The 25,301-nt window shown below is 40.1% G+C and overlaps 3 protein-coding genes across 3 annotated transcripts in view; all 3 read left to right on the top strand.

Moving 5' to 3' along the window:
• LOC138357774 (uncharacterized) overlaps positions 1 to 815 on the top strand; it is a 1,618-nt gene extending 803 nt beyond the window's left edge. Inside the window, exon 2 of the mRNA XM_069314824.1 lies at positions 412 to 815. Within this exon, the coding sequence (XP_069170925.1) occupies positions 412 to 732 (321 nt within the window). The 3' untranslated portion in view covers positions 733 to 815. The remainder of the gene's footprint in view (positions 1 to 411) is intronic.
• Positions 816 to 9,305: 8,490 nt separating this feature from the next.
• LOC123746382 (shematrin-like protein 2) lies at positions 9,306 to 10,106 on the top strand. The gene is made up of 2 exons (XM_045727887.2): positions 9,306 to 9,368; positions 9,677 to 10,106. Exons 1-2 carry the CDS (start codon positions 9,357 to 9,359, stop codon positions 10,025 to 10,027), a joined length of 363 nt encoding a protein of 120 aa, XP_045583843.2. The 5' UTR covers positions 9,306 to 9,356; the 3' UTR covers positions 10,028 to 10,106.
• Positions 10,107 to 10,265: 159 nt separating this feature from the next.
• LOC123746238 (shematrin-like protein 1) lies at positions 10,266 to 24,769 on the top strand. The gene is made up of 7 exons (XM_069315064.1): positions 10,266 to 10,355; positions 12,378 to 12,511; positions 16,024 to 16,126; positions 16,934 to 17,405; positions 22,368 to 22,425; positions 23,312 to 23,414; positions 24,222 to 24,769. Exons 1-7 carry the CDS (start codon positions 10,266 to 10,268, stop codon positions 24,687 to 24,689), a joined length of 1,428 nt encoding a protein of 475 aa, XP_069171165.1. The 3' UTR covers positions 24,690 to 24,769.
• The last annotated feature ends 532 nt before the right edge of the window (positions 24,770 to 25,301 follow it).

Genomic DNA, 25,301 nt, shown 5'->3' with positions numbered 1-25,301 from the left:
AGGACTACATTTGAGGCCTGACAAGGACTACATTTGAGGCCTGTCCAGGACTACATTTGAGGCCTGACAAGGACTACATTTGAGGCCTGTTTAGGACTACATTTGAGGCCTGACAAGGACTACATTTGAGGCCTGTCCAGGACTACATTTGAGGTCTGACAAGGACAAGGACTACATTTGAGGCCTGACAAGGACTACATTTGATGCTTACTAGGACTACGTTTCAAAATCAGCATATATGCTGTCACTTTAGCACATTTTATATTTAACACTATTACAGGTGATTGTTTAAATGTCCAAATTTGTTTTATTCCAGTGTAAAGTTTATGCAACCTTTACTGGCTTAGTGTAAGTACGTTTCATTTAATCAAATGTTATGAAAGTAAGCTCAAATTTTTGTTTACTTAACAGATCATTGTTGCCGCCCTGGCCGCCTTCTGCTTGGTGGACACAAGCGCTGCTCCTGCCCCAGATGCTGAGCCCGGTTACCTTGGTGGCTTCGGAGGCTTTGGAGGTTTCGGTCGTGGCTTCGGGTTAGGATATGGAGGATACGGAGGATACGGAGGATACGGAGGCTTCTATCGTGGAAAGAGAAGCGCTGAGCCTACTGCTGAGCCTGAAGCTAATCCAGGTTACTTTGGCGGCTTTGGTGGCTTCGGCCGAGGCTTCGGCGGTTTTGGAGGCTTCGGGAGAGGATATGGAGGCTACGGTGGCTACGGATACTATGGCTGAGCACCAGCTGTTGTCAGCTGAACATTCTCATGGTTTACTTTGTCTATGAATTTATTAAAAAATAAAAATATTTCGAGCACAAATATTGTTTATATCATTATTAGAGTTTTTATTTTTAATGAGTTATTACAAAGCAATTATAAATATCAAACAAATAATAATAATCCATGTTTATGAGAGAATGTCTGTCTGTCCAAGGTTGGAAGAGATTTAAAGGTAGCCTCACCAAACTTTCACAGATGAAGGATGTGAGAAATGGCAGTATCATAGGTCTGTCGGAGTAGGCTACAGTGCCACACTGAGGAAATATTGATATTAAACCCAACCTCTTCATGCAGTTTTCATGTCTTATATATTGGTTGTATTGCCCAAAGGCTTATTTTACAATTTCAGTTTAATATATTATTTATCTTAGAGAAAGGTGAAGGCAGGAGAGGGAATGAAAATGACTGAGTGGGCGGATGTTTGAAAAGAAGGAAGGAGAGAGAAGGAGATGTTGAAAGTAGAGAGGAATGAGAGATATGGGAAATGATGGTTGGAGGATTTTTGAGAAAAATTGTAGAGAGGGAAGGCGAGGGAGGATAGAGAAAGAGATATGAACCAAGGGGAAGACTGGGAGAGAGGGGAGGGGGAAGAGAGCATTCTAGTATGATGATATAAAACACAAATACCGTTAAAACTCTCACATCCTAAGACATAACATTACAATTGCATTTTAACAATAGGAGAGCCAGACAAATGATAGAAGTTGGGTTTCATAGTTTGGCTCTGACTTATATGACTATGATACTGTCAATGAGGCTCTGGGATTTGAATAGGCTAGTTTGTAAAAACTTTATGTCCACATAAAATTTAGTGCACCTCGGCCTTAATTACATGCCCATTTCTTAAAATATAACTATGTTGACTGTAGATTATCCTCAAGGTGTCTTGGGTTTCTATAATTTAAAACAATGTAAAACTGAATAACCATTTAAGATTAATTTCTGCGTTTGCAGTAGTGAACACTGCTGAATTTTTGTTTCACAACAGACCAGATAAACCACATGGTAGTTAGTATAGTCATATATTATGCACCCCATACCAATCCTGTGGGCGGTGGTAGAGTTACAGAGGCACATAATGAATCCAGTAACTGAACCCAACAGCTTATTTAGCTAGCAAGTTCCAATTTGATTAAGCTAATTACACAATTTGCTTTATCTTTTACTCCAAGTGATTCAAGAGGTGGCCTTCAACAGTCTCTTAAGAGGCAATTTATATCTGCGGTGTGTCAGTTACACAGTTTGTGTAATTGACACAAACACCCACCCAACGATGCGGCAGCTTTACACTCATGTGCAGCTTTACACTCATGTGCATGCATTACCTTCAGTAAGCAAACTTTGGATATTTGTCTAAAATTTCAAGCATTATATCATTATCAATGAAGTGCTTACACATTTCTTAAACACCACTGTTGGAGCTAGTTGAAGGGGGAAAAAAATGAAGAACTAGTTATGATGAAAAACAAACCTTAAGGACAAACATGTTTAAAGAGTAATAAACTATGCAGATGAATACATAAAGTTCTAGGAAGTCTGTCAGCACACGTGTGTTCCAAGATAAAAGTAAATATCTTCAATGTAATAAACATAAGAACACCAAGAATTGAAAAGTCTATTGAATGGTGAATGAATTGACAAATATCATAGAAATACCAATGCGGATTAATATGAAATAATTTACGTAATATAAAGTTGGTAGAAAAGAATATCAATAATTAATGTACGCCACGTGAGTGCATGAACAAGGGAGAAGAATATGATAAAGCATGATAGAGAAAGGACATACCCTATCATCAGAGAGATATTTTGAACTGAAACACTGAAATAAATGTTACTGAAAATAATAATGCAGCAAGTACATGACAACTAAAAATATACCTTCTGCACAGTCGCATTTGTTATAACCTGCCTACAGTAGTTGAGGTGTTTTATCTTATCTGTTTGTGAGTGTTTGAGTGGGAAAATAGTCGATTTTGAAGCAACTCTGTACCTACACGTAAATTTTATTGCCTATTTTTTAATCTGAACTTTGAAATTATTCCACTATTCTACAGACACTGACCTTCCAAGCTATTGTTTTCTGATAGAAACACGGGAATATCATCCAGCATCTTAGAATATTTTTTTAATACCAATATCTATTCAAGTTTTATTTATATAGTAAACTTGATCAAACCCGATGAACATTCCTGATCTAAAGAAGACAAGGAATATTCTAAAAGATATTTTAGTCAATATTTAGGTCAAGGCTGAGTCAACAAGTTGAAAATATTGAGAAAGATCATTCCATATTGAATGTCAATATTATGTTGATAGCACAGAACTGAAGGGTAATTGATTACAGGGAGTGAAACATGACTTAGATTAAATAGATTAGAATTCTACTCCTGAGTGAAGGAGGTCGGCCCCCAAGCAGATAAATACTGTAGATTAGGCAGGACGCATAATGTATGGGACAGTATCGTGGGTGTAGTGTTTCGTTGAGTGAGTACTGTGGGTGAAGGTGGGAGAGGATGAGTGACCAGGCTGGTTAACAATTAAAGCAGTGAATGTGGTCCAAACGTGAAGTACTAGCTGCCGTGACGCAAATTGAAAAATCTAAAAAATATCACATCTCATGACGCAAGTGCAGAGATCACTGGGTTAAGGTAACAACAGTGTGGAGCCAAGGTGGAAACCGATTGTCACAAATGATAACAAAAACTCCTTAAATATTTTAGTTATCGTTTTCTATGGATATTATATTTTAATTATAACTTTTGTTTAGTTTTATAAAAAACTGATGAAGTCCGTTGAACATTCCTGATATAAATTTCCAAGGAATATTCAGTTGAACATTAACAGATATTTGTAATCGAAACTCAGAGGGAAACAATGAACCCTCAAGTAACTGTAATATCTAATTATTAACTTCAACATTATAATGTTGTTGCGATGGTTTAATTTGAATCCAGATCAACAAATTCTTACCGGAACACAAGCGACATCAGACTCATAGATATTGAGCTCTTGTGGGTGCTAATGACGAATCTTGGTAATCAGTGAGAGGAAGTAAGACCTGCTGAAGAATCTGGGTGTTCTATGAAATAGGGAAAGTATTGGTAATTGAGCTGGGCATTGAGCGTCCATCTGTTGCTGACCAAACATGATTTTAATTTCTGTTGCGTAATTGAGGATTTGGGTTATCAGGTTAATACCGTGAATTACTCTAGGTACATTGTGTGTGGTTAGGTAATTTCTATATGATAAGCTGATCGTTGAGTGTTTGAGCTGGTTAGTACTGTAGGTTAAGTGTGTTAATGAATAAAACGGTAAACACTCTGTGCTATTTGGGATACTTTGTGGGTAAAGAGGTTATTGGTGTGTGATATATAGTAAGCTGAATGAAGAGGTCAATACAGGGACTTCAGAGGGGGCAGTGAATGACTGAACAGTTTAGCATGGTTCATTAAACAGGCCGTTTCAAGATTTACAATATAAGCACTGCAGAAAAAATGGTTCTTTGTCCAAGTAAACAGGTTCTTAATGTGAGCAAAGTTTACCTTAATAGAATAGATAAATATTAGGTTTAAAACAGAACTGAGTGCTCAGGTGGTTAAAGTGAGGGACGAAAGTGAACAGGTTAGCTATCTTTGAGTGAACTGGGAAGTACTCTGGGTTCTGAGAGACCTTGAATATGAATGAACACTGAGAAGGTTTGGGCGGCCCCGCTTGTGTGGTATATAAGGCCGCGCCACCTCCAGCTGCTACAGTCAACGTTGATAATCCGGAGCCATGAAGACCCTGTAAGTTACTTCCTCTGACTCAGTGTCCCATGCTCAGCTATGTGTGTAGTTTATAACTCATATTAACAGTCATTTTGCCTTTACCTGCCTAATATCGTAGCTGATAGACAATATTTGAACCGCTGTTTAGATCCTGTCATTTTGCCATGCTATATTTATTTACCACTAATATGGTGATGATTTAATTGCCTGAATTTGTTTTATTCTGGAGTAAAGTTTTTATGCCACCTTTACTGACTTAATGTGGGTGCATTTCATTTATTCATAATGTTAAGAAGTAAACTAAGATTTTTGTTTACTTAACAGATCATTGTTGCCGCCCTGGCCGCCTTCTGCTTGGTGGACACAAGCGCTGCTCCTGCCCCAGAGGCTGAGCCAGGTTACCTTGGCGGCTTCGGAGGCTTTGGAGGTTTCGGTCGAGGCTTCGGGTTAGGATATGGAGGATACGGAGGATACGGAGGATACGGAGGCTTCTATCGTGGAAAGAGGAGCGCTGAGCCTGCTGCTGAGCCTGAAGCTAATCCAGGCTTTGGAGGCTTCGGCCGAGGCTTCGGCGGCTTTGGAGGCTTCGGTGGCTTTGGAGGCTTCGGGAGAGGATACGGAGGCTATGGATACTATGGTTGAACACCAGCTGTTGTCAGCTGATCCTTCTCTTTGTTTACTGTGTCTTCGAAGCTGTAAAAAAATAATAAAAATATTTCGAGCATAAAACATTGTTTATATCAATATAAGAGTTTATTTTGATGAGATATTACAAAGCAATTATAAATAAAAACTAAATGATAATCTTTATATATGAGAAAGAACGTCTGTGTGTCCAAGGATGGAGGCCAGACGCTAGGAGTCATCCTCACCCAACTTTCACACATTGGGCGAAGGAGAATGGAGGATAGGGAAATATGAGAGAATTGGGAGATTGGGACAGAGATGAGAGGGGGAAGAGGGATATTGAGGGGAAAAGAGACACAGGCGCAGCCGGCTACTCCCTAATAGTATGATGATATAAAACAGTGATACAGTTAAACCTAAACTTTTACCTCGTAAGAAATAACATTTAAATTGTATTTTAACAACATCAGGCGATCCAGAAAAATGATAGAAATTGCGTTTTATAGTTTGCCTTGGCTTATATGACTATGATATGTCAAGAGGCTCAGGGACATGAATGGGTGGGTTTATAAAAACTTTATACCCACTGGAAACTTTAGTGTGCACCTAGGCCTTAATTACATGTCTATTTCTTAAAATATAACTGTGTTGACTGTGGGTTACCCTCAAGCTGACTAGGGTTTCTATCACTTTAAGCAATATTAATTAAAAGGAATAACTAATTCTTGTTAATTTACAGGTTTGTATTAGTGAACTGCTGTATATATATTTTTTTACAACAAACCAGATAAAACACATATTAGTTAGTTTAGTCATATACTATGCACCCATTACCAATCCTGTGGGCGGTGGTGGAAAGAGGTACAGAGGCAAATAATGGGTTCGGGAACTAAATCTCACAGTTCATTTATCTAGCAAGTACTAACTAGGTGAAGCTAGTTATACAGTTTTCAAATTCTTTTACACAAATACATATACATATATCAATAGTCTTTTTGTATCACAATTGATTCAAGAAGTGGCCTGCAACAGTCTCTAAACAGGCAGTTTATATCTGCAGAGAGTTAGTTACAGAGTTACTGATTCTGCTCCACACCCACCCAACTAGGGGCAGCTTTACATTCATGTGCAAACAATACCTACACTAAGCAAACTTTGGGGGCTAAGATGTCTAGTAGTACATCATTATGAAGAAGTGTATATACGTTTCTTGAGCACCATTGATGGAACTATCTGTAGTGAAAGAAAAAAAAAGTGAAGAACTAGTTATGATGAAAAACAAACGTAAAGGCAAAAATGGTTAAAGATTTATCGACAATTCAGATAAATATATAACGTTAGAGGAAGTCTGTCACCACAAGCAAGTAGCAAGAGAAACGTAAATATCTTCACAGTAATAAAAAGAAGAATACCAAAAATTGATGATTCTATTGTATGTTGAATGAATAAACAAATAATGAAATATCAATGTGGATTAATGTAAAGTAATTAACGTAATATAAATGAGGCGGAAAAAAGTATCATGTACATGTTAATAATTAATGTACGACAAGTAACCGCATAAACAAGGGAGAAGAAAATCAGAAAGCATGATACAGCAAGGGACAGTTCTGTCATCAGAGCGACATTTTTAACTGAAACACTGAAGTATATGTATAAGAAAATAACAATGCATAGAGTAGATAGCAAGTAGATATATACCAAAATTGGCACAATCTTGTCTCTTTTAACCTGCCTGCAGTAGTTGAGGTGTTTTGTTTTATATTGTCTGTTGGTGAGTGAGTGCGAAAATAATTGTTTTTGAAGCAGCTCTGTACCAACACCTTGCCTTTCATCTCATTTTTTTTCATCTGAACTTTGAGAATTCTCCAAATTCTACAGAGTGACATTCTTAACTACTGCTAAACTGAGTAAATGGAGTGAACAGAGTAGTGTTGTTGGTGAAGCGAGGTATCGAAAAGACGGATTAGTGTTACCCATTATTTGAGGTTCTTAGTGAGTGAACAGATTAACACGGTGTGCTAATCTTGGGAACTGAGCTAGTAAATAGTCTTGAATTATATGTTAATTGGGGCATTGATTTGGTGAACAGGTTAGTAATGTATTAATCGGTGCACTGAGTGAGTAGATTGGATTGCGTTATAAGCGGTAAAAAAAATTAGTTAGATGGAATGTTTTGCTGGGTAAATGGGACGTTGGCTAAGTGTAAACAGGTTATCAATGATTGATATCGAGTGGCTGCGTCAACAGGTTGATAATAGGAGGAAAAATAATTCTTTAGTGAATATATCAGTATTGAATTTACAGCACAGAACTAAGGGGTAATTGATTACAGAGAATGAAGCATGACAAAGAGTTAACAGGGAAGCCATCTTCTGGGCGAAGCAGGTTGCCACGTGAGCAGAGAATGACAAAAACCTGCGGAAGGATTGTAGGTTAAGCAGGACGAAGAGTGTATGTAACAGCATTCTGTGTGAAGTCTTTCGTTGAGTAATTACCGTGGGTGCAGGTGGGACAGGATGAATGACTAGGCAGGTAAACAGCTGGATTGAGTTATAGAGTAAACAGATTATACTCTGAGTTACTCTGGGTAATTAATTCAATGTGTTAGCAGGCCGTTGCGTATGAGGGACAGATTAGTACTGTGCGTTACGCACGGTATAGAGTAATAAGGTTAGTACGATTTACAATTTGGGATTCTTTGTGAAGAAACAGATTAGCAATATTTGTATAGAGGTGAACTGATTAGTATGGAGCAATAAACGGGCTGTGTAAAGTGTCTGAGGTCCAGACGTCGGTTACCAGCTGCCGCAACGCAAATAAAAAAACAAAACATAAAAACATTACATCTCGTGACGCAAGTGCAGAGATCACTGGGTTAACACAGTAACAGCGTGGAGTCAAGGTGGAAACCGCCTGTCACAACTTGGAACAAAACTCTTTATATATTAGATAGATTTGTCCATGAAAATTATATTCTAATCACAACAGTTGTTTAGTTTTATAACATCCATAATCAACTTATTGAATATCTAATATAAATATATTGGGAATTCCCTAACAGCAGATATTTGGAATTAAAATTCAGCGATCTTTGGTCAATAGCATTTGATTAATTCCGAAGGAAACAATGAATCCTCTAGTACCTATATGTAACCTTCAACTTCAACTTAATAATGTAGAGTTGATAATTAATACTTAATAATGGTTGAATTTTCACTCATGTCAACAAGGTCTTCCAAGAACTTTAGCGATCACAGACTTTGAGATCGTTTATTATTAATGAGGAACCTGGGTGTTTAATAAGAGCAAGTGAGAACTGCTGATGAATCTAGTTATTCGATGAGTGCTGCTAATGAAGCTGGGCAGTGAGTGCCAATGAACTACCAACCAAACAAAACTTTAATTATTTTTGGGTAAGTGAGTTTATAAGCAAACATTATACTGTGAGTCACCTGGGTCACTTAGAATAATGTGTTAAGTATGCCGTTGAGTTTGTGAGCAGATTAGTGCTGTGCGTGAAGTGTGGTATTGAGTAAAAAATTAGTATTATTTATAGTTTGGGATTCTTTATGAATAACCAGATTAGCAATATGTGTATAGAGGTGAACAAGGTAGTATCAATAAACAAGCAAATAACATTGCAATAAACGGGGTGTGTAAGGAGTGAGTGATAGAAATTGGGAAGTTATTCAAGTAAACAGGTTAACAGTGAGCTGCGGCGAGTGAATGAGCCAACAGGTTGGTAATGTGATTAAAGTGGGGCCTTTAGAGAATAGGTATATATTTTAATTTTATTTATATTTTTTCTATTATTATCAACCACAGACATGGACACACAGTTAAACTTGTAACAAGCATATATACATTTTATTCTGTTCTCCATTGAGAGGATTCGAGATCTGTTAAATATATATTTCACTGATATATTATATATATTAGGTTTAAGCACAGAAGTGAGTGCCCAGGTGAGTACAGTGAGTGCAGCAAGGTAGAGAGTGAGCAGTTAAGAAATTTTACAGTGACACAGGTCTTCGAGTGAACTGGGAAGTAGTGTTGGTTCAGTATGACCCTGAATATAGACTAAAGAAATACTGGGAGGGTTTGGGCGGTCCCTTTCCTGAGTGGTATATAATGCCGCGCTGCCTCCAGCTGCCACAGTCAACACTGACACTTCTGAACCATGAAGACCTTCGTGAGTTACTCCTTCTGACTCTCTTAGTCTCCCATACTCAGCAGTTTGTTGTTAATAACTCGATACTAACAGTCATTTTGCCTTTTTCTACCCAACTCTGTTGTTCATAGACTATAATTCAAATTTAACTTATATGCTGTCCCTTTAGCATTTTTTTATTGTAACAAAATTCCAGGAGATGGTTTAATTGTCTTAATTTGTTTTATTCCTGTGTAAAGATTTATTCTACCTTTACTTGCTTAGTATACGTACATGTCAATTAATCATAATGCTAAGAAAGTAAACTAAGATTTTTGTTTACTTAACAGATCATTGTTGCCGCCCTGGCCGCCTTCTGCTTGGTGGACACCAGCGCTGCTCCTGCCCCAGAGGCTGAGCCAGGTTATCTTGGCGGCTTCGGAGGCTTTGGAGGGTTTGGTCGAGGCTTCGGGCTAGGATATGGAGGATACGGAGGATATGGAGGCTACGGAGGATATGGAGGCTACGGAGGCTTCTATCGTGGAAAGAGGAGCGCTGAGCCTGCTGCTGAGCCTGAAGCTAATCCAGGTTACCTTGGCGGCTTCGGTCGAGGCTTCGGCGGCTTCGGTCGAGGCTTCGGCGGCATTGGAGGCTTCGGGAGAGGATATGGAGGGTATGGAGGCTACGGATACTATGGTTGAACACAAGCTGTTGTCAGCTGAGCCTTCTATTTGTTTTGTGTCTTTGAATCTATAAAAAATAATAACTTTCAAGCATAAACATCGTTTATATCATTATTACTGTTTATATATGATGCGACATTATTAAGAAAGTAAATAAAAATACAAAATAATCTTCTATATTTATAAGAAAGAATGTCTGTCTGAGGTTGGAGTGAGACGCCTGTTGCTAGCCTCACCCAACTTTCTTACATGAAGCATGTTGGTGAAGTGTGTCAGTATCATGATGACACAGAGTCAGCATGATACTGACCGCGGCAGTATCATAGGTCTGGCGGGTTCTGCTTCAGTACCATACTTAAGGAAATACTGGTATCCAAACCCAACCCCTCCATTCAGTTTTCACGAAGTTAAGTCTTAAATATTGGTTATATTGTCCATAGGCTTACTTAACAATTTTAGTTCAATATCTTACTTCTCAAGAGAGAGGTGATGGTGAGAGAGAGGGAAATAGAATGGTTGAGAGGGTGAATGTTTAAAAATAGGGAAGGATAGAGAGAGAGAGAGGCGAATGTTGGGGTAGAGGGAAGGAGAGAGAGGGGGGATGTGCGGAGAGTGAGTGGCGATTCGGAGAGCTGATGGAGAGTGAAGGAGAGTGGGGATAGGGAAATATGAGAGAAGTGGGAGATCGAGAGAGATTCCCCAGTGATGAGAAAAATGGGTAGTAGGCGAAAAGAGATACAAGCGTAGCCGGGAACCCCCTTCCCTCTTGTATGATGGTATATAACAATGATGCGGTTAATAGTATCACCTCGTAAGACAAAATTAAAATTGTATTTTAACAGCATCAGGGGATCTAGACAAATGATAGAAATTACTTTTCATTTTTTGGCTTTGACTTATATGACTATGACACTGTCGATGACGCTCAGGGACATGAATAGGTTGGCTTATATAACAATTATACCCACTGGAAACTTTAGTGTGCAGCTCGGCCTTAATTGTATGGTTATTTCTTAAAATATAACTATGTTGACTGTTGGTTATCCTCAAGCTGACTTGGGTTTCTATCAGTTAAAACAATGTTTAACGGAATAGCCATTTAATGTTAATTTCCACCTTTGTAATAGAGAACTGCTGTATTTTTGTTTTACAAGACACCAGATAAAACACATGTTAGTTTAGTCATATATTATGCACCCCATACTGCGTTCTCCTATTGTTGTCGCCTTGGCCGCCTTCTGCTTGGTGGACACAAGCGCTGCTCCTGCCCCAGAGGCTAAGCCCGGTTACCTTGGTGGCTTCGGAGGTTTTGGAGGTTTCAGTCGAGGTTTCGGGTTAGGATACGTAGGATACCGATGATATAGAGGCTACGGGGACATCTATCGCGGAAAATGGTGCGCTGAGCCCTAAAGCTAATTCAGGTTACTTAGGTGACTTTGGCGACTTCAGGAGAAGATTTGAAGGCTACGGATACTATAACTAAATATCAGATGTTGTCAGCTGAGTCTTACTTTTTGTTTTCTGTGACTATCAATATATAGACAATAAAAACATATCGAGCTAAGACATTGTTTATACCATTATTAGAGTTTATATTCGTTGATATAATATAAAGATATTATAACATATATGGGACAATGTCTGTCCAAAGTAGGAGGCTAAAAACTTGGAACTAGCCTCACCCAACTTTTACACATGAAGCATGTGGGGAATGGAAGTGGCATAGGCCAATCAGGGTCAGCTCAAGTGCCACACCTAAGGAAACATTGGCATCAAACCAACCAACCCTATCTTGGTCGCTCAACAAGCGTTTCACGAGCACTTTGTCCTGGGTTCGTATCCTGGCCGGGGAGGATTTATTTGGCGTCAATCCTTAACTGTAGCTTTTGTTTAACTCTAACAGTAAAATGGGTACTTGGTTGTTAAACGATTTTTCGCGTTGTCGTATTCAAGGGAACATAGTATTAAGGACGTGCCCGAAACACTACGCATACTAGTGGCTGTACATGAATGTAAGAACTCTTGTACATATAAATAAATAAATAAATAAATAAATAAATAAATAAATAAATAAATAAATAAATAAATAAAAATCTGCAGTTTTAATGAAGCAAGTTCTGAAATACTGGTTCGTGTTTCCGTTGATTTATTATCACTTTATATCGGTGTTGTCAAAACTGTATTGGTCCAAACACTCAGGTCTGATAGGAAAGAATTTACTGACTCCCAACATCCTGAAAGTACAAGTATAAATAGCTATGATATGTTCAGATCTGAAACCTATATCTATGGGCAGCACAAAACTTCCACCAGACTGTGCGACATAGGGATTGCCAGGATCAGGTTGGGTTACCATTACTTGTGGCAGGTGGCTACAGGTGACGGATCTTCCAATCCTGAGCACTCCAGGTGCAAACTCTGTGAGCAGGAACTGCCGCATGAAATCCCACACTACATCACCGAATGCCCAGTTATTAGACCATTCAGACCCGTTGGCATGAGGTACGTAGAGTTATGCAATTACTTTATTCACTCTCATGTTCTCGAAGATATCCTCATAGTGCACCCAAAATTTGCCAGTGCAGGTTACTGAACATTTGGCCCTGAATGACTAACCATCCTGCGAGATGGGGACTTTCAGAATCACTGCTACCTGATTCACTCTTGTGTTCGGGATATCCTCATAACGAACCCAGAGTCGGTCAGTGCAGACTACTTTTTATATGCCTCTGTATGACTAACCTATCCTGTGTGAACGGGATTTTTTAGCATCACATAGCTAGCGTTTTGACACTGTACTCCACTTCATATAGTCTGGGGTAGCTGCACAAATGCAGATGCACCTAATGCATTAAAAAAAGCTACCTTACCTAGCCTTTTGACACACTGTACTCCCCTTCATATAGTCTAGGGTAGCTGCACAAATGCAGATGTTCCTAATGTATTAATAATAATAAAAATACCTTATTCACTCATGCGTTCTTGAGGATACTCTGCATCCAAAGTTTGCCATTGAAGACTACTGATCACATGGCCCTGTATGACTAAATCACCTTGTATGATGGGGATTTTTAGCATCCCGTTGGTAAGTATTGACACACTTTATACTCCCCCTTTATATAGTCTAGAGTAGCTGCATAAATACAGATGTGTTAATTAAAAAAACATCGCTTTCATCGTTGGCTCAGTCCAGTTGTCAACAGGATGCACTGTAACAGCCTTTAGGGTTTACAAAAACAATATTTGCACACAGACTATCTGAGTCAGGTTAAACAACTGGCTGAACTTTAAACAAACAACTAGCTGCACAGAAACTAGCTACTAGTGCAGTAAAAAACACAGTAGGAGGAATAATTTTCTGTGATTTAAAGTCTGCTCTTCAAGCATTTGAAAAGTTCTCTAGCAATTTCGACAAGAAGAACATCATAATAGCAATTATAAACAATCTAATCGCTGCACATAATGAATGTTTTAGAGTCTTATTTGAATGGGTAACATCTTACATAAATATTACCCATCATAATGGCATTGACATCCCCTCATAATATACTCAAAATTTGCTGGTGCAGGCTGCTGGTCACTTGGTCCTGTATGACTAACCACGCTCTGCGATGGGGATTTTTTTTTAGCATCCTGTAGCTAGCTCTTAACACACTATGTACTCCTTTCATATAGTCTAGGGTAGCTGCACAAATGCAGATGCACCTAATATGCCAATAAATCCTAAACTGGTCTGTTCTGTGCTTGACTCCCTTTTCTCTCATGTTTGGCCACTGACGACGTCCCCCAAGTGGATAGAAAGAGCTCAGGTCATTTAATTTTTCTTTTGTAGTGTTTCGAAGCTACAAATAATGTATTACACTCCCTAACTCCCAACTCGTATGTTGGGAGGAATGAAGAACTCGCCACTACTTTCGTATTCCTGCCCGCAGTCATAAACAAAGTTTATTGACAAAATTTAGGATAGAGCTGCGCATACATTGAAAAACAAACTTAATAACTGAAGTTATACTGTTTATCCACTTCACTACAACTCCCTCCCTAAAGTAAACTATGAAACTAGAGATACGATATATAACTATATAGCAGCTTCGACGCTTTTATTATCAAAAATTATGAATAAACGCATTTTGGAAACTGACGACCAAAATACACTGTCATTTCAACATTTCAAAATATTAAAACAATTGAACCCGTACATTGATACTGAAAATTACAGACAAAAATGCAGTTTGAGTTTACAGAATTTAAAGAAGACTCACTAGTGGTTACTTACCTTGTGGTTGCCTTGCGATGATTTCGGGGGTCGTCATCAATGCGACCCTGTCCCCAACCAGACCTCCAGGTTGCTGGACTGGTCAACCAGGCTGTTGAATCACAGCCTGGTTGAGATCCAACGTTAAATGTGATGAAGCCGGGAGATAATGAGTAGGTTGATGACTATAGTAGGAGCGAGGTGCTCAACTAGTCATATTCAGATGTGCTTGCAAAGTGCAACATGCGTCCCTGGCCCCATACTCCAAACTCTTTTTAATTTAATGTAATAACTTGGTCCCCGTGTTTCTCTTGACATATTTCTAATTAAAAACATGAACTAAATTAGCTTTAACCCCTATTAGTCTAACCCATTCCACTTTCAACGCTAACTAGAAAGTCTTCCTGACATATTCCTTGACTTATTTGAGTCTCCGGTTTCCTTCTTTGTCCTCTCGCTCTGAGGTGATGTCCGTGATCTGGGGGCACCCAGAGCTGCCCTCGACCGTAACTCTTACTCCTCGACCCTGAGCCACACACACATTATGCCAGTGTTTATACATCAGTGAGGCAAACTGAAAGCCATACACACCCAAAGAGTTATAGCGTAGTTATGCACACACAGCGGTCACTGGTTAGGGCGTCAGGTGCGAGGAGTCAAGGTGGAATCTGCGAGTTACGGCAGAAATATAAAAAAAACATTTATAACGATATGGAGTTCTCTGACAGGTGTTCTGAGCCTTGACATCCCTCGAGATCACGAATTGCCGTGTCCAACTCCAAGAGGCAGGGACTTGATCTGATGTTTCTCCGTTAATGCGGAAATTCACCGAATAACCTCTGTATATATTAATGATTGAAATGGGGGAGTATAAGATTACCAGGAGTCGATTATAGTCTGGCCAGGAGTCGATCAAGATCTGGCCAGGAGTCAATCATGGCCTGGCCAAGAGTCGATCATGGTCTAGTCAAAAGTCGATCAAGGTCCGGCTGGAAGTCAATCATGGTCAGGCAAAAAATTGATCATGGTCTGGCCAAGAGTCGATCATGGTCTGGCCAAGAGTCGATCATATTCTTGCCAGGAGTCGATCATCGTCTGACCAAGAGTGTATAATGGTCTGGTCAAGAGTCGATAATGGTCTGGCCAAGAGTCGATAATGGTCTGGTTAAGAGTCGATCATGTTCTTTCCAGGAGTCGATCATCGTCTGACCAAGAGTCAATAATGGTCTAGCCAGGAATCGATAATGGTCTGTCCAAGAGTCGATTATGGTCTGGCCAAGAATTGATATTGGTCTGGCCAAGAGTCGATCATGGTCTGGACAGGAGTCAATTATAGTCTGGCCAGGAGCCGATCATGATCTGGCCGGGAGGATATTATGGTCATGTTCAGGAGTCGATCATGGTCTGGCCACGCGTCAATCATGGTCTAGCCAGGAGTCGATTATGGTCTTATCAAGAGTCGATCATGGTCTGGTCAGGAGTCGATCAAGGTCTGGCCAGGAGTCGACCATGGCTTGGCCGGTAGTCAATCATGGTGTGGCCAAGAATTAATCATGGGCTGGACAGGAGTCAGTCTTCGCCTGGCAGGAGCCTATCATCGTCCGGGAAGGAGTCGATCATAAACCTTCCAACATACAATTATAAAGACTAACGAAGAATCATCAATGTAAGCAGCTTTTGCTGTCTCCACACAACCGATATTAATACTACAAAGGCTTCCGTATGGAACATAGAGTAATTTTTATCCTTGAAAATACAGTCATACTGGAAACTGTTGGCTTTCACTGAGCGGTATAAAAGGACGCGTTGGCTCTAGCTGGACACAGTTAGTCGAGAGACACCCGACAGCCATGAAGTCCCTGGTGAGTCCTTTCTCTTCTTACGAGATACATGTACACCGAGAATTGTATTTCACTTCACGGGTTCTATACACTGAGAGTTTACTTTGGTCCTGAGCTATGTTGAAGACTTGTTGAATCTTAGACCTTCTAAACAAAGGAAATGTTATTAACATTACCAGATGTCAGCTGGGCATTGTTGAAATATTAAAATCTCAATTCCGTAGAGATTTGAGGGTCATAATTGGTCTGGATTTTGCGAAAATAAATCAATGTATAAATGTTTGAAATAGGACTAATAATAAATACATATAACAAGAAGTGTTAGAAGTAAAACGTTAATAGTTTTTTCTTCAGGTTTACTAGGTGTATGTCTCACTCAGAATATGTAGTTCAATTTCCGACACCGTATTATAGAATGGACACATTCTTTACAAAGTTTACAGAGAATGGAGACAAGGCTAATCTCGGAACTGTAAAACTCCCTTATGAGAGAGAGATTTGAAATCACACATTCTCTAGAGAAGCAAAAAGTAACAGGTGACATGACTGACAAACGCAAGCTGTAGAAGTTTAGATTAAAAACAGACCTGAGAATTGGGATCCCTAGAAAATGGTTCAAGCGTAGGTAAGACGTGCCTGGCATGGGTCAATAGGCCATCTCCAATATCAGTTACTTCAATGTCCTTATCGATTTATCTTAATAATATCATTGAGATGGTTACTTGTTTGATATTTATAAATCTACTTCCTATAATTGATTGATTTTAAGCCATATAATCCATATTAAAATTACTCTAATAGAAGTAATATTTTGTGTTTATCCAATAGGTGATTGTGACCGCCCTGGCCGCCTTCTGCTTGGTGGACACAAGCGCTGAGCCTTCTGCATTTGCTGAACCTTCCCCAGTTGCTAAACCTGGTCACTTAGGTGGATTCGGAGGATTCGGAGGCTATGGAGGCTTTAGGGGAGGATATGGAGGCTTTGGCGGTGGATATGGAGGTTACGGAGGCTACTACCGCGGAAAGAGGAGCGCTGACCCTGAAGCCAATCCAGGTTTTCTAGGTGGTTTCGGTGGCTTCGGACGAGGATATGGAGGCTTTGGAGGTTTCGGGGGAGGGTATGGAGGCTTCGGGGGAGGATATGGAGGCTACGGAGGCTTCTATCGTGGAAAGAGGAGCGCTGAGCCTGCTGCTGAGCCTGAAGCTAATCCAGGTTACTTTGGAGGCTTCGGTCGAGGCTTCGGCGGCTTTGGAGGCTTCGGGAGAGGATATGGAGGGTATGGAGGCTACGGATACTATGGTTGAACACAAGCTATTGTCAGCTGAGCCTTCTATTTGTTTTCTGTCTTTGAATCTATAAAAAAATAAAAACTTTCAAGCATAAACATTGTTTATATCATTATTAGTGTTTATATATGACGCGATATTATTAAGAAAGTAAATATAAACACAAAATAATCTTCTATAGTTATAAGAAAGAATGTCTGTCTGAGGTTGGAGTGAGACGCCTGTTGCTAGCTTCACCCAACTTTCTCACATGAAACACGTTGGTGAAATGTGTCAGTATCATGATGACACAGAGTCAGCATGATAGTGACCGCCGCAGTATCATAGGTCTGGCGGGTTCTGCTTCAGTACCATACTTAAGGAAATACTGGTATCCAAACCCAACCCCTCCATTCAGTTTTCACGAAGTTATGTCTTAAATATTGGTTATATTGTCCATAGGCTTACTTAACAATCTTAGTTCAATATCTTACTTTTCAAGAGAGAGGTGATAGTGAGAGAGAGGGAAAGAGAATGGTTGAGAGAGTGAATGTTTAAAAAGAGGGATGGAGAGAGAGAGAGGCGGATGTTGGGGGTAGAGGGAAGGAGAGAGAGAGGGGATGTGCGGAGAGTGAGTGGCGATTCGGAGAGTTGATGGAGAGTTAAGAAGAATGGGGATAGGGAAATATGAGAGAAGTTGGAGATTGAGAGAGATTCCCCAGTGATGAGAAAAATGGATAGTAGACGAAAAGAGACACATGCGTAGCCGGGAACCCCCTCTATTATGATGGTATAAAACAATGATGCGGTTAAAAGTATCACCTCGTAAGACAAAATTAAAATGGTATTTTAACAACATCAGGGGATCCAGACTAATGATAGAAATTGCGTTTCATTTTTTGGCTTTGACTTATGACTATGGTACTGTCGATGACGCTCAGGGACATGAATGGGTTGGCTTATATAAGAATTATACACTCTGGAAACTTTAGTGTGCAGCTCGGCCTTAATTACATGCTTATTTCTTAAAATATAACTATGTTGACTGTTGGTTATCCTCAAGCTGACTTGGGTTTCTAACAATTAAAACAATGTTAAACGGAATAGCCATTTAATGTTAAATTCCACGTTTGTAGTAGGGAACTGCTGTAATTTTGTTTTACAAAACACCAGATAAAACACATGTTAGTTTAGTCATATATTATGCACCCCATACTGCGTTCTCCTATTGTTGTCGCCTTGGCCGCCTTCTGCTTGGTGGACACAAGCGCTGCTCCTGCCGCAGAGGCTAAGCCCGGTTACCTTGGTGGTTTCGGAGGTTTTGGAGGTTTCGGTCGAGGCTTCGGATTAGGATACGTAGGATACCGATGATATAGAGGCTACGGGGACATCTATCGCGGAAAAAAGGTGCGCTGAGCCCTGAAGCTAATTCAGGTTACTTAGGTGACTTTGGCGACTTCAGAAGACTTGAAGGCTACGGATACTATAACTAAATATCAGATGTTGTCAGCTGAGTCTTACTTTTTGTTTTCTGTGACTATGAATATATAGACAATAAAAACATATCGAGCTAAGACATTGTTTATACCATTACTAGAGCTTATATTCGTTGATATAATATAAAGATATGATAACATATATGAGACAATGTCTGTCCAAAGTAGGAGGCTAAAATCTTGGAACTAGCCTCACCCAACTTTTACACATGAAGCATGTGGGGAATGGGAGTGGCATAAGCCAATCAGGGTCAGCTCAAGTGCCACAACTAAGGAAACATTGGCATCAAACCAACCAACCCTATCTTGGTCGCTCAACAAGCGTTTCACGAGCACTTTGTCCTGGGTTCGTATCCTGGCCGGGGAGGATTTACTTGGCGTCAATCCTTAACTGTAGCTTTTGTTTAACTCTAACAGTAAAATGGGTACTTGGTTGTTAAACGATTTTTCGCGTTGTCGTATTCAAGGAAACATAGTATTAAGGACGTGCTCGAAACACTACGCATACTAGTGGCTGTACATGAATGTAAGAACTCTTGTACAAATAAAAAAAAAATTAAATAAATAAATAAATAAATAAATAAATAAATAATAAACAAATAAATAAATAAAAATCTGCAGTTTTAATGAAGCAAGTTCTGAAATACTGGTTGGTGTTTCCGTTGATTTATTATCACTTTATATCGATGTTGTCAAAACTGTATTGGTCCAAACACCCAGGTCTGATAGGAAAGAAATTACTGACTCTGAACATCCTGAAAGTACTAGTATAAATAGCTTTGATTTGTTCAGATCTGAAACCTATATCTATGGGCAGCACAAAACGTCCACCAGACTGTGCGACATAGGGATTGCCAGGATCAGGTTGGGTTACCGTTACTTGTGGCAGGTGGCTACAGGTGACGGATCTTCCAATCCTGAGCACTCCAGGTGCAAACTCTGTGAGCAGGAATTGCCGCATGATCTCCCACACTACATCACCGAATGCCCAGTTATTAGATCATTCAGACCCGTTGGCATGAGGTTCGTAGAGCTATGCAATTACTTTATTCACTCTCATGTTCTCGAAGATATCCTCATAGTGCACCCAAAATTTGCCGGTGCAGGTTACTGAACATTTGGCCCTGAATGACTAACCATCCTGCGAGATGGGGACTTTCAGTATCACTGCTACCTTATTCACTCTTGTGTTCGGGATATCCTCATAACGAACCCAGAGTCGGTCAGTGCAGACTACTTTTTATATGCCTCTGTATGACTAACCTATCCTGTGTGAACGGGATTTTTTAGCATCACATAGCTAGCGTTTTGACACTGTACTCCACTTCATATAGTCTGGGGTAGCTGCACAAATGCAGATGCACCTAATGCATTAAAAAAAGCTACCTTACCTAGCCTTTTGACACACTGTACTCCCCTTCATATAGTCTAGGGTAGTTGCACAAATGCAGATGTTCCTAATGTATTAATAATAATAAAAATACCTTATTCACTCATGCGTTCTTGAGGATACCCTGCATCCAAAGTTTGCCATTGAAGACTACTGATCACATGGCCCTGTATGATTAAATCACCTTGTGTGATGGGGATTTTTAACATCCCATAGGTAGGTATTAACACACTTAATACTCCCCTTTATATAGTCTAGGGTAGCTGCATAAAAACAGATGTGTTAATTAAAAAAACATTTCATCATCGTTGGCCCAGTCCAGTTGTCAACAGGATGCATTGTTACAGCCTGTAGGGTTTACAAAAACAATATTTGCACACAGACTATCTGAGTCAGGTTAAACAACTGGCTGAACTTTAAACAAACAACTAGCTGCACAGAAAGTAGCTACTAGTGCAGTAAAAAACACAGTAGGAGGAATAATTTTCTGTGATTTAAAGTCTGCTCTTCAAGCATTTGAAAAGTTCTCTAGCAATTTCGACAAGAAGAACATCATAATAGCAATTATAAACAATCTAATCGCTGCACATTATGAATGTTTAGAGTCTTATTTGAATGGGTAACATCTTACATAAATATTACCCATCATAATGACATTGACATCCCCTCATAATATACTCAAAATTTGCTGGTGCAGGCAGCTGGTCACTTGGCCCTGTATGACTAACCACGCTCTGCGATGGGGATTTTTTTTAGCATCCTGTAGCTAGCTCTTAACACACTATGTACCCCTTTCATATAGTCTAGGGTAGCTGCACAAATGCAGATGCACGTAATATGCCAATAAATCCTAAACTGGTCTGTTCTGTGCTTGACTCCCTTTTCTCTCATGTTTGGCCACTGACGACGTCCCCCAAGTGGATAGAAAGAGCTCAGGTCATTTAATTTTTCTTTTGTAGTGTTTCGAAGCTACAAATAATGTATTACACTCCCTAACTCCCAACTCGTATGTTGGGAGGAATGAAGAACTCGCCACTACTTTCGTATTCCTGCCCGCAGTCATAAACAAAGTTTATTGACAAAATTTAGGATAGAGCTGCGCATACATTGAAAAACAAACTTAATAACTGAAGTTATACTGTTTATCCACTTCACTACAACTCCCTCCCTAAAGTAAACTATGAAACTAGAGATACGATATATAACTATATAGCAGCTTCGACGCTTTTATTATCAAAAATTATGAATAAACGCATTTTGGAAACTGACGACCAAAATACACTGTCATTTCAACATTTCAAAATATTAAAACAATTGAACCCGTACATTGATACTGAAAATTACAGACAAAAATGCAGTTTGAGTTTACAGAATTTAAAGAAGACTCACTAGTGGTTACTTACCTTGTGGTTGCCTTGCGATGATTTCGGGGGTCGTCATCAATGCGACCCTGTCCCCAACCAGACCTCCAGGTTGCTGGACTGGTCAACCAGGCTGTTGAATCACAGCCTGGTTGAGATCCAACGTTAAATGTGATGAAGCCGGGAGATAATGAGTAGGTTGATGACTATAGTAGGAGCGAGGTGCTCAACTAGTCATATTCAGATGTGCTTGCAAAGTGCAACATGCGTCCCTGGCCCCATACTCCAAACTCTTTTTAATTTAATGTAATAACTTGGTCCCCGTGTTTCTCTTGACATATTTCTAATTAAAAACATGAACTAAATTAGCTTTAACCCCTATTAGTCTAACCCATTCCACTTTCAACGCTAACTAGAAAGTCTTCCTGACATATTCCTTGACTTATTTGAGTCTCCGGTTTCCTTCTTTGTCCTCTCGCTCTGAGGTGATGTCCGTGATCTGGGGGCACCCAGAGCTGCCCTCGACCGTAACTCTTACTCCTCGACCCTGAGCCACACACACATTATGCCAGTGTTTATACATCAGTGAGGCAAACTGAAAGCCATACACACCCAAAGAGTTATAGCGTAGTTATGCACACACAGCGGTCACTGGTTAGGGCGTCAGGTGCGAGGAGTCAAGGTGGAATCTGCGAGTTACGGCAGAAATATAAAAAAAACATTTATAACGATATGGAGTTCTCTGACAGGTGTTCTGAGCCTTGACATCCCTCGAGATCACGAATTGCCGTGTCCAACTCCAAGGAGGCAGGGACTTGATCTGATGTTTCTCCGTTAATGCGGAAATTCACCGAATAACCTCTGTATATATTAATGATTGAAATGGGGGAGTATAAGATTACCAGGAGTCGATTATAGTCTGGCCAGGAGTCGATCAAGATCTGGCCAGGAGTCAATCATGGCCTGGCCAAGAGTCGATCATGGTCTAGTCAAAAGTCGATCAAGGTCCGGCTGGAAGTCAATCATGGTCAGGCAAAAAATTGATCATGGTCTGGCCAAGAGTCGATCATGGTCTGGCCAAGAGTCGATAATGGTCTGGTCAAGAGTCGATCATGTTCTTGCCAGGAGTCGATCATCGTCTGACCAAGAGTCAATAATGGTCTAGCCAGGAATCGATAATGGTCTGTCCAAGAGTCGATTATGGTCTGGCCAAGAATTGATATTGGTCTGGCCAAGAGTCGATCATGGTCTGGACAGAAGTCGATTATAGTCTGGCCAGGAGCCGATCATGATCTGGCCAGGAGGATATTATGGTCATGTTCAGGAGTCGATCATGGTCTGGCCACGCGTCAATCATGGTCTAGCCAGGAGTCGATTATGGTCTTATCAAGAGTCGATCATGGTCTGGTCAGGAGTCGATCAAGGTCTGGCCAGGAGTCGACCATGGCTTGGCCGGTAGTCAATCATGGTGTGGCCAAGAATTAATCATGGGCTGGACAGGAGTCAGTCTTCGCCTGGTAGGAGCCTATCATCGTCCGGGAAGGAGTCGATCATAAACCTTCCAACATACAATTATAAAGACTAACGAAGAATCATCAATGTAAGCAGCTTTTGCTGTCTCCACACAACCGATATTAATACTACAAAGGCTTCCGTATGGAACATAGAGTAATTTTTATCCTTGAAAATACAGTCATACTGGAAACTGTTGGATTTCACTGAGCGGTATAAAAGGACGCGTTGGCTCTAGTTGGACACAGTTAGTCGAGAGACACCCGACAGCCATGAAGTCCCTGGTGAGTCCTTTCTCTTCTTACGAGATACATGTACACCGAGAATTGTATTTCACTTCACGGGTTCTATACACTGAGAGTTTACTTTGGTCCTGAGCTATGTTGAAGACTTGTTGAATCTTAGACCTTCTAAACAAAGGAAATGTTATTAACATTACCAGATGTCAGCTGGGCATTGTTGAAATATTAAAATCTCAATTCCGTAGAGATTTGAGGGTCATAATTGGTCTGGATTTTGGGAAAATAAATCAATGTATAAATGTTTGAAATAGGACTAATAATAAATACATATAACAAGAAGTGTTAGAAGTAAAACGTTAATAGTTTTTTCTTCAGGTTTACTAGGTGTATGTCTCACTCAGAATATGTAGTTCAATTTCCGACACCGTATTATAGAATAGACACATTCTTTACAAAGTTTACAGAGAATGGAGACAAGGCTAATCTCGGAACTGTAAAACTCCCTAATGAGAGAGAGATTTGATATCACACATTCTCTAGAGAAGCAAAAAGTAACCGGTGACATGACTGACAAACGCAAGCTGTAGAAGTTTAGATTAAAAACAGACCTGAGAATTGGGATCCCTAGAAAATGGTTCAAGCGTAGGTAAGACGTGCCTGGCATGGGTTAATAGGCCATCTCCAGTATCAGTTACGTCAATGTCCTTATCGATTTATCTTAATAATATCATTGAGATGGTTACTTGTTTGATATTTATAAATCTACTTCCTATAATTGATTGATTTTAAGCCATATAATCCATATTAAAATTACTCTAATAGAAGTAATATTTTGTGTTTATCCAATAGGTGATTGTGACCGCCCTGGCCGCCTTCTGCTTGGTGGACACAAGCGCTGAGCCTTCTGCACTTGCTGAACCTTCCCCAGTTGCTAAACCTGGTCACTTAGGTGGATTCGGAGGATTCGGAGGCTATGGAGGCTTTAGGGGAGGATATGGAGGCTTTGGCGGTGGATATGGAGGTTACGGAGGCTACTACCGCGGAAAGAGGAGCGCTGACCCTGAAGCCAATCCAGGTTTTCTAGGTGGTTTCGGACGAGGATATGGAGGCTTTGGAGGTTTCGGGGGAGGGTATGGAGGCTTCGGTGGAGGATATGGAGGCTACGGAGGCTTCTATCGTGGAAAGAGGAGCGCTGAGTCTGCTGCTGAGCCTGAAGCTAATCCAGGTTACTTTGGAGGCTTCGGTAGAGGCTTCGGCGGCTTTGGAGGCTTCGGGAGAGGATATGGAGGGTATGGAGGCTACGGATACTATGGTTGAACACAAGCTGTTGTCAGCTGAGCCTTCTATTTGTTTTCTGTCTTTGAATCTATAAAAAAATAAAAACTTTCAAGCATAAACATTGTTTATATCATTATTAGTGTTTATATATGACGCGATATTATTAAGAAAGTAAATAAAAACACAAAATAATCTTCTATAGTTATAAGAAAGAATGTCTGTCTGAGGTTGGAGTGAGACGCCTGTTGCTAGCCTCACCCAACTTTCTCACATGAAGCACGTTGGTGAAATGTGTCAGTATCATGATGACACAGAGTCAGCATAGTACTGACTGCGGCAGTATCATAGGTCTGGCGGGTTCTGCTTCAGTACCATACTTAAGAAAATACTGGTATCCAAACCCAACCCCTCCATTCAGTTTTCACGAAGTTAAGTCTTAAATATTGGTTATATTGTCCATAGGCTTACTTAACAATTTTAGTTCAATATCTTACTTTTCAAGAGAGAGGTGATGGTGAGAGGGAGGGAAAGAGAATGGTTGAGAGGGTGAATGTTTAAAAATAGGGAAGGATAGAGAGAGAGAGAGGCGGATGTTGGGGGTAGAGGGAAGGAGAGAGAGAGGGGATGTGCGGAGAGTGAGTGGCGATTCGG

This window comes from Procambarus clarkii, chromosome 80 (assembly GCF_040958095.1).
Source record: "Procambarus clarkii isolate CNS0578487 chromosome 80, FALCON_Pclarkii_2.0, whole genome shotgun sequence".
Classification (NCBI taxonomy): Eukaryota; Metazoa; Arthropoda; class Malacostraca; order Decapoda; family Cambaridae; genus Procambarus; species Procambarus clarkii.
The sequence above is the reverse complement of the archived record's forward strand: the minus strand, read 5'-3'. Positions and strand labels throughout refer to the sequence as shown.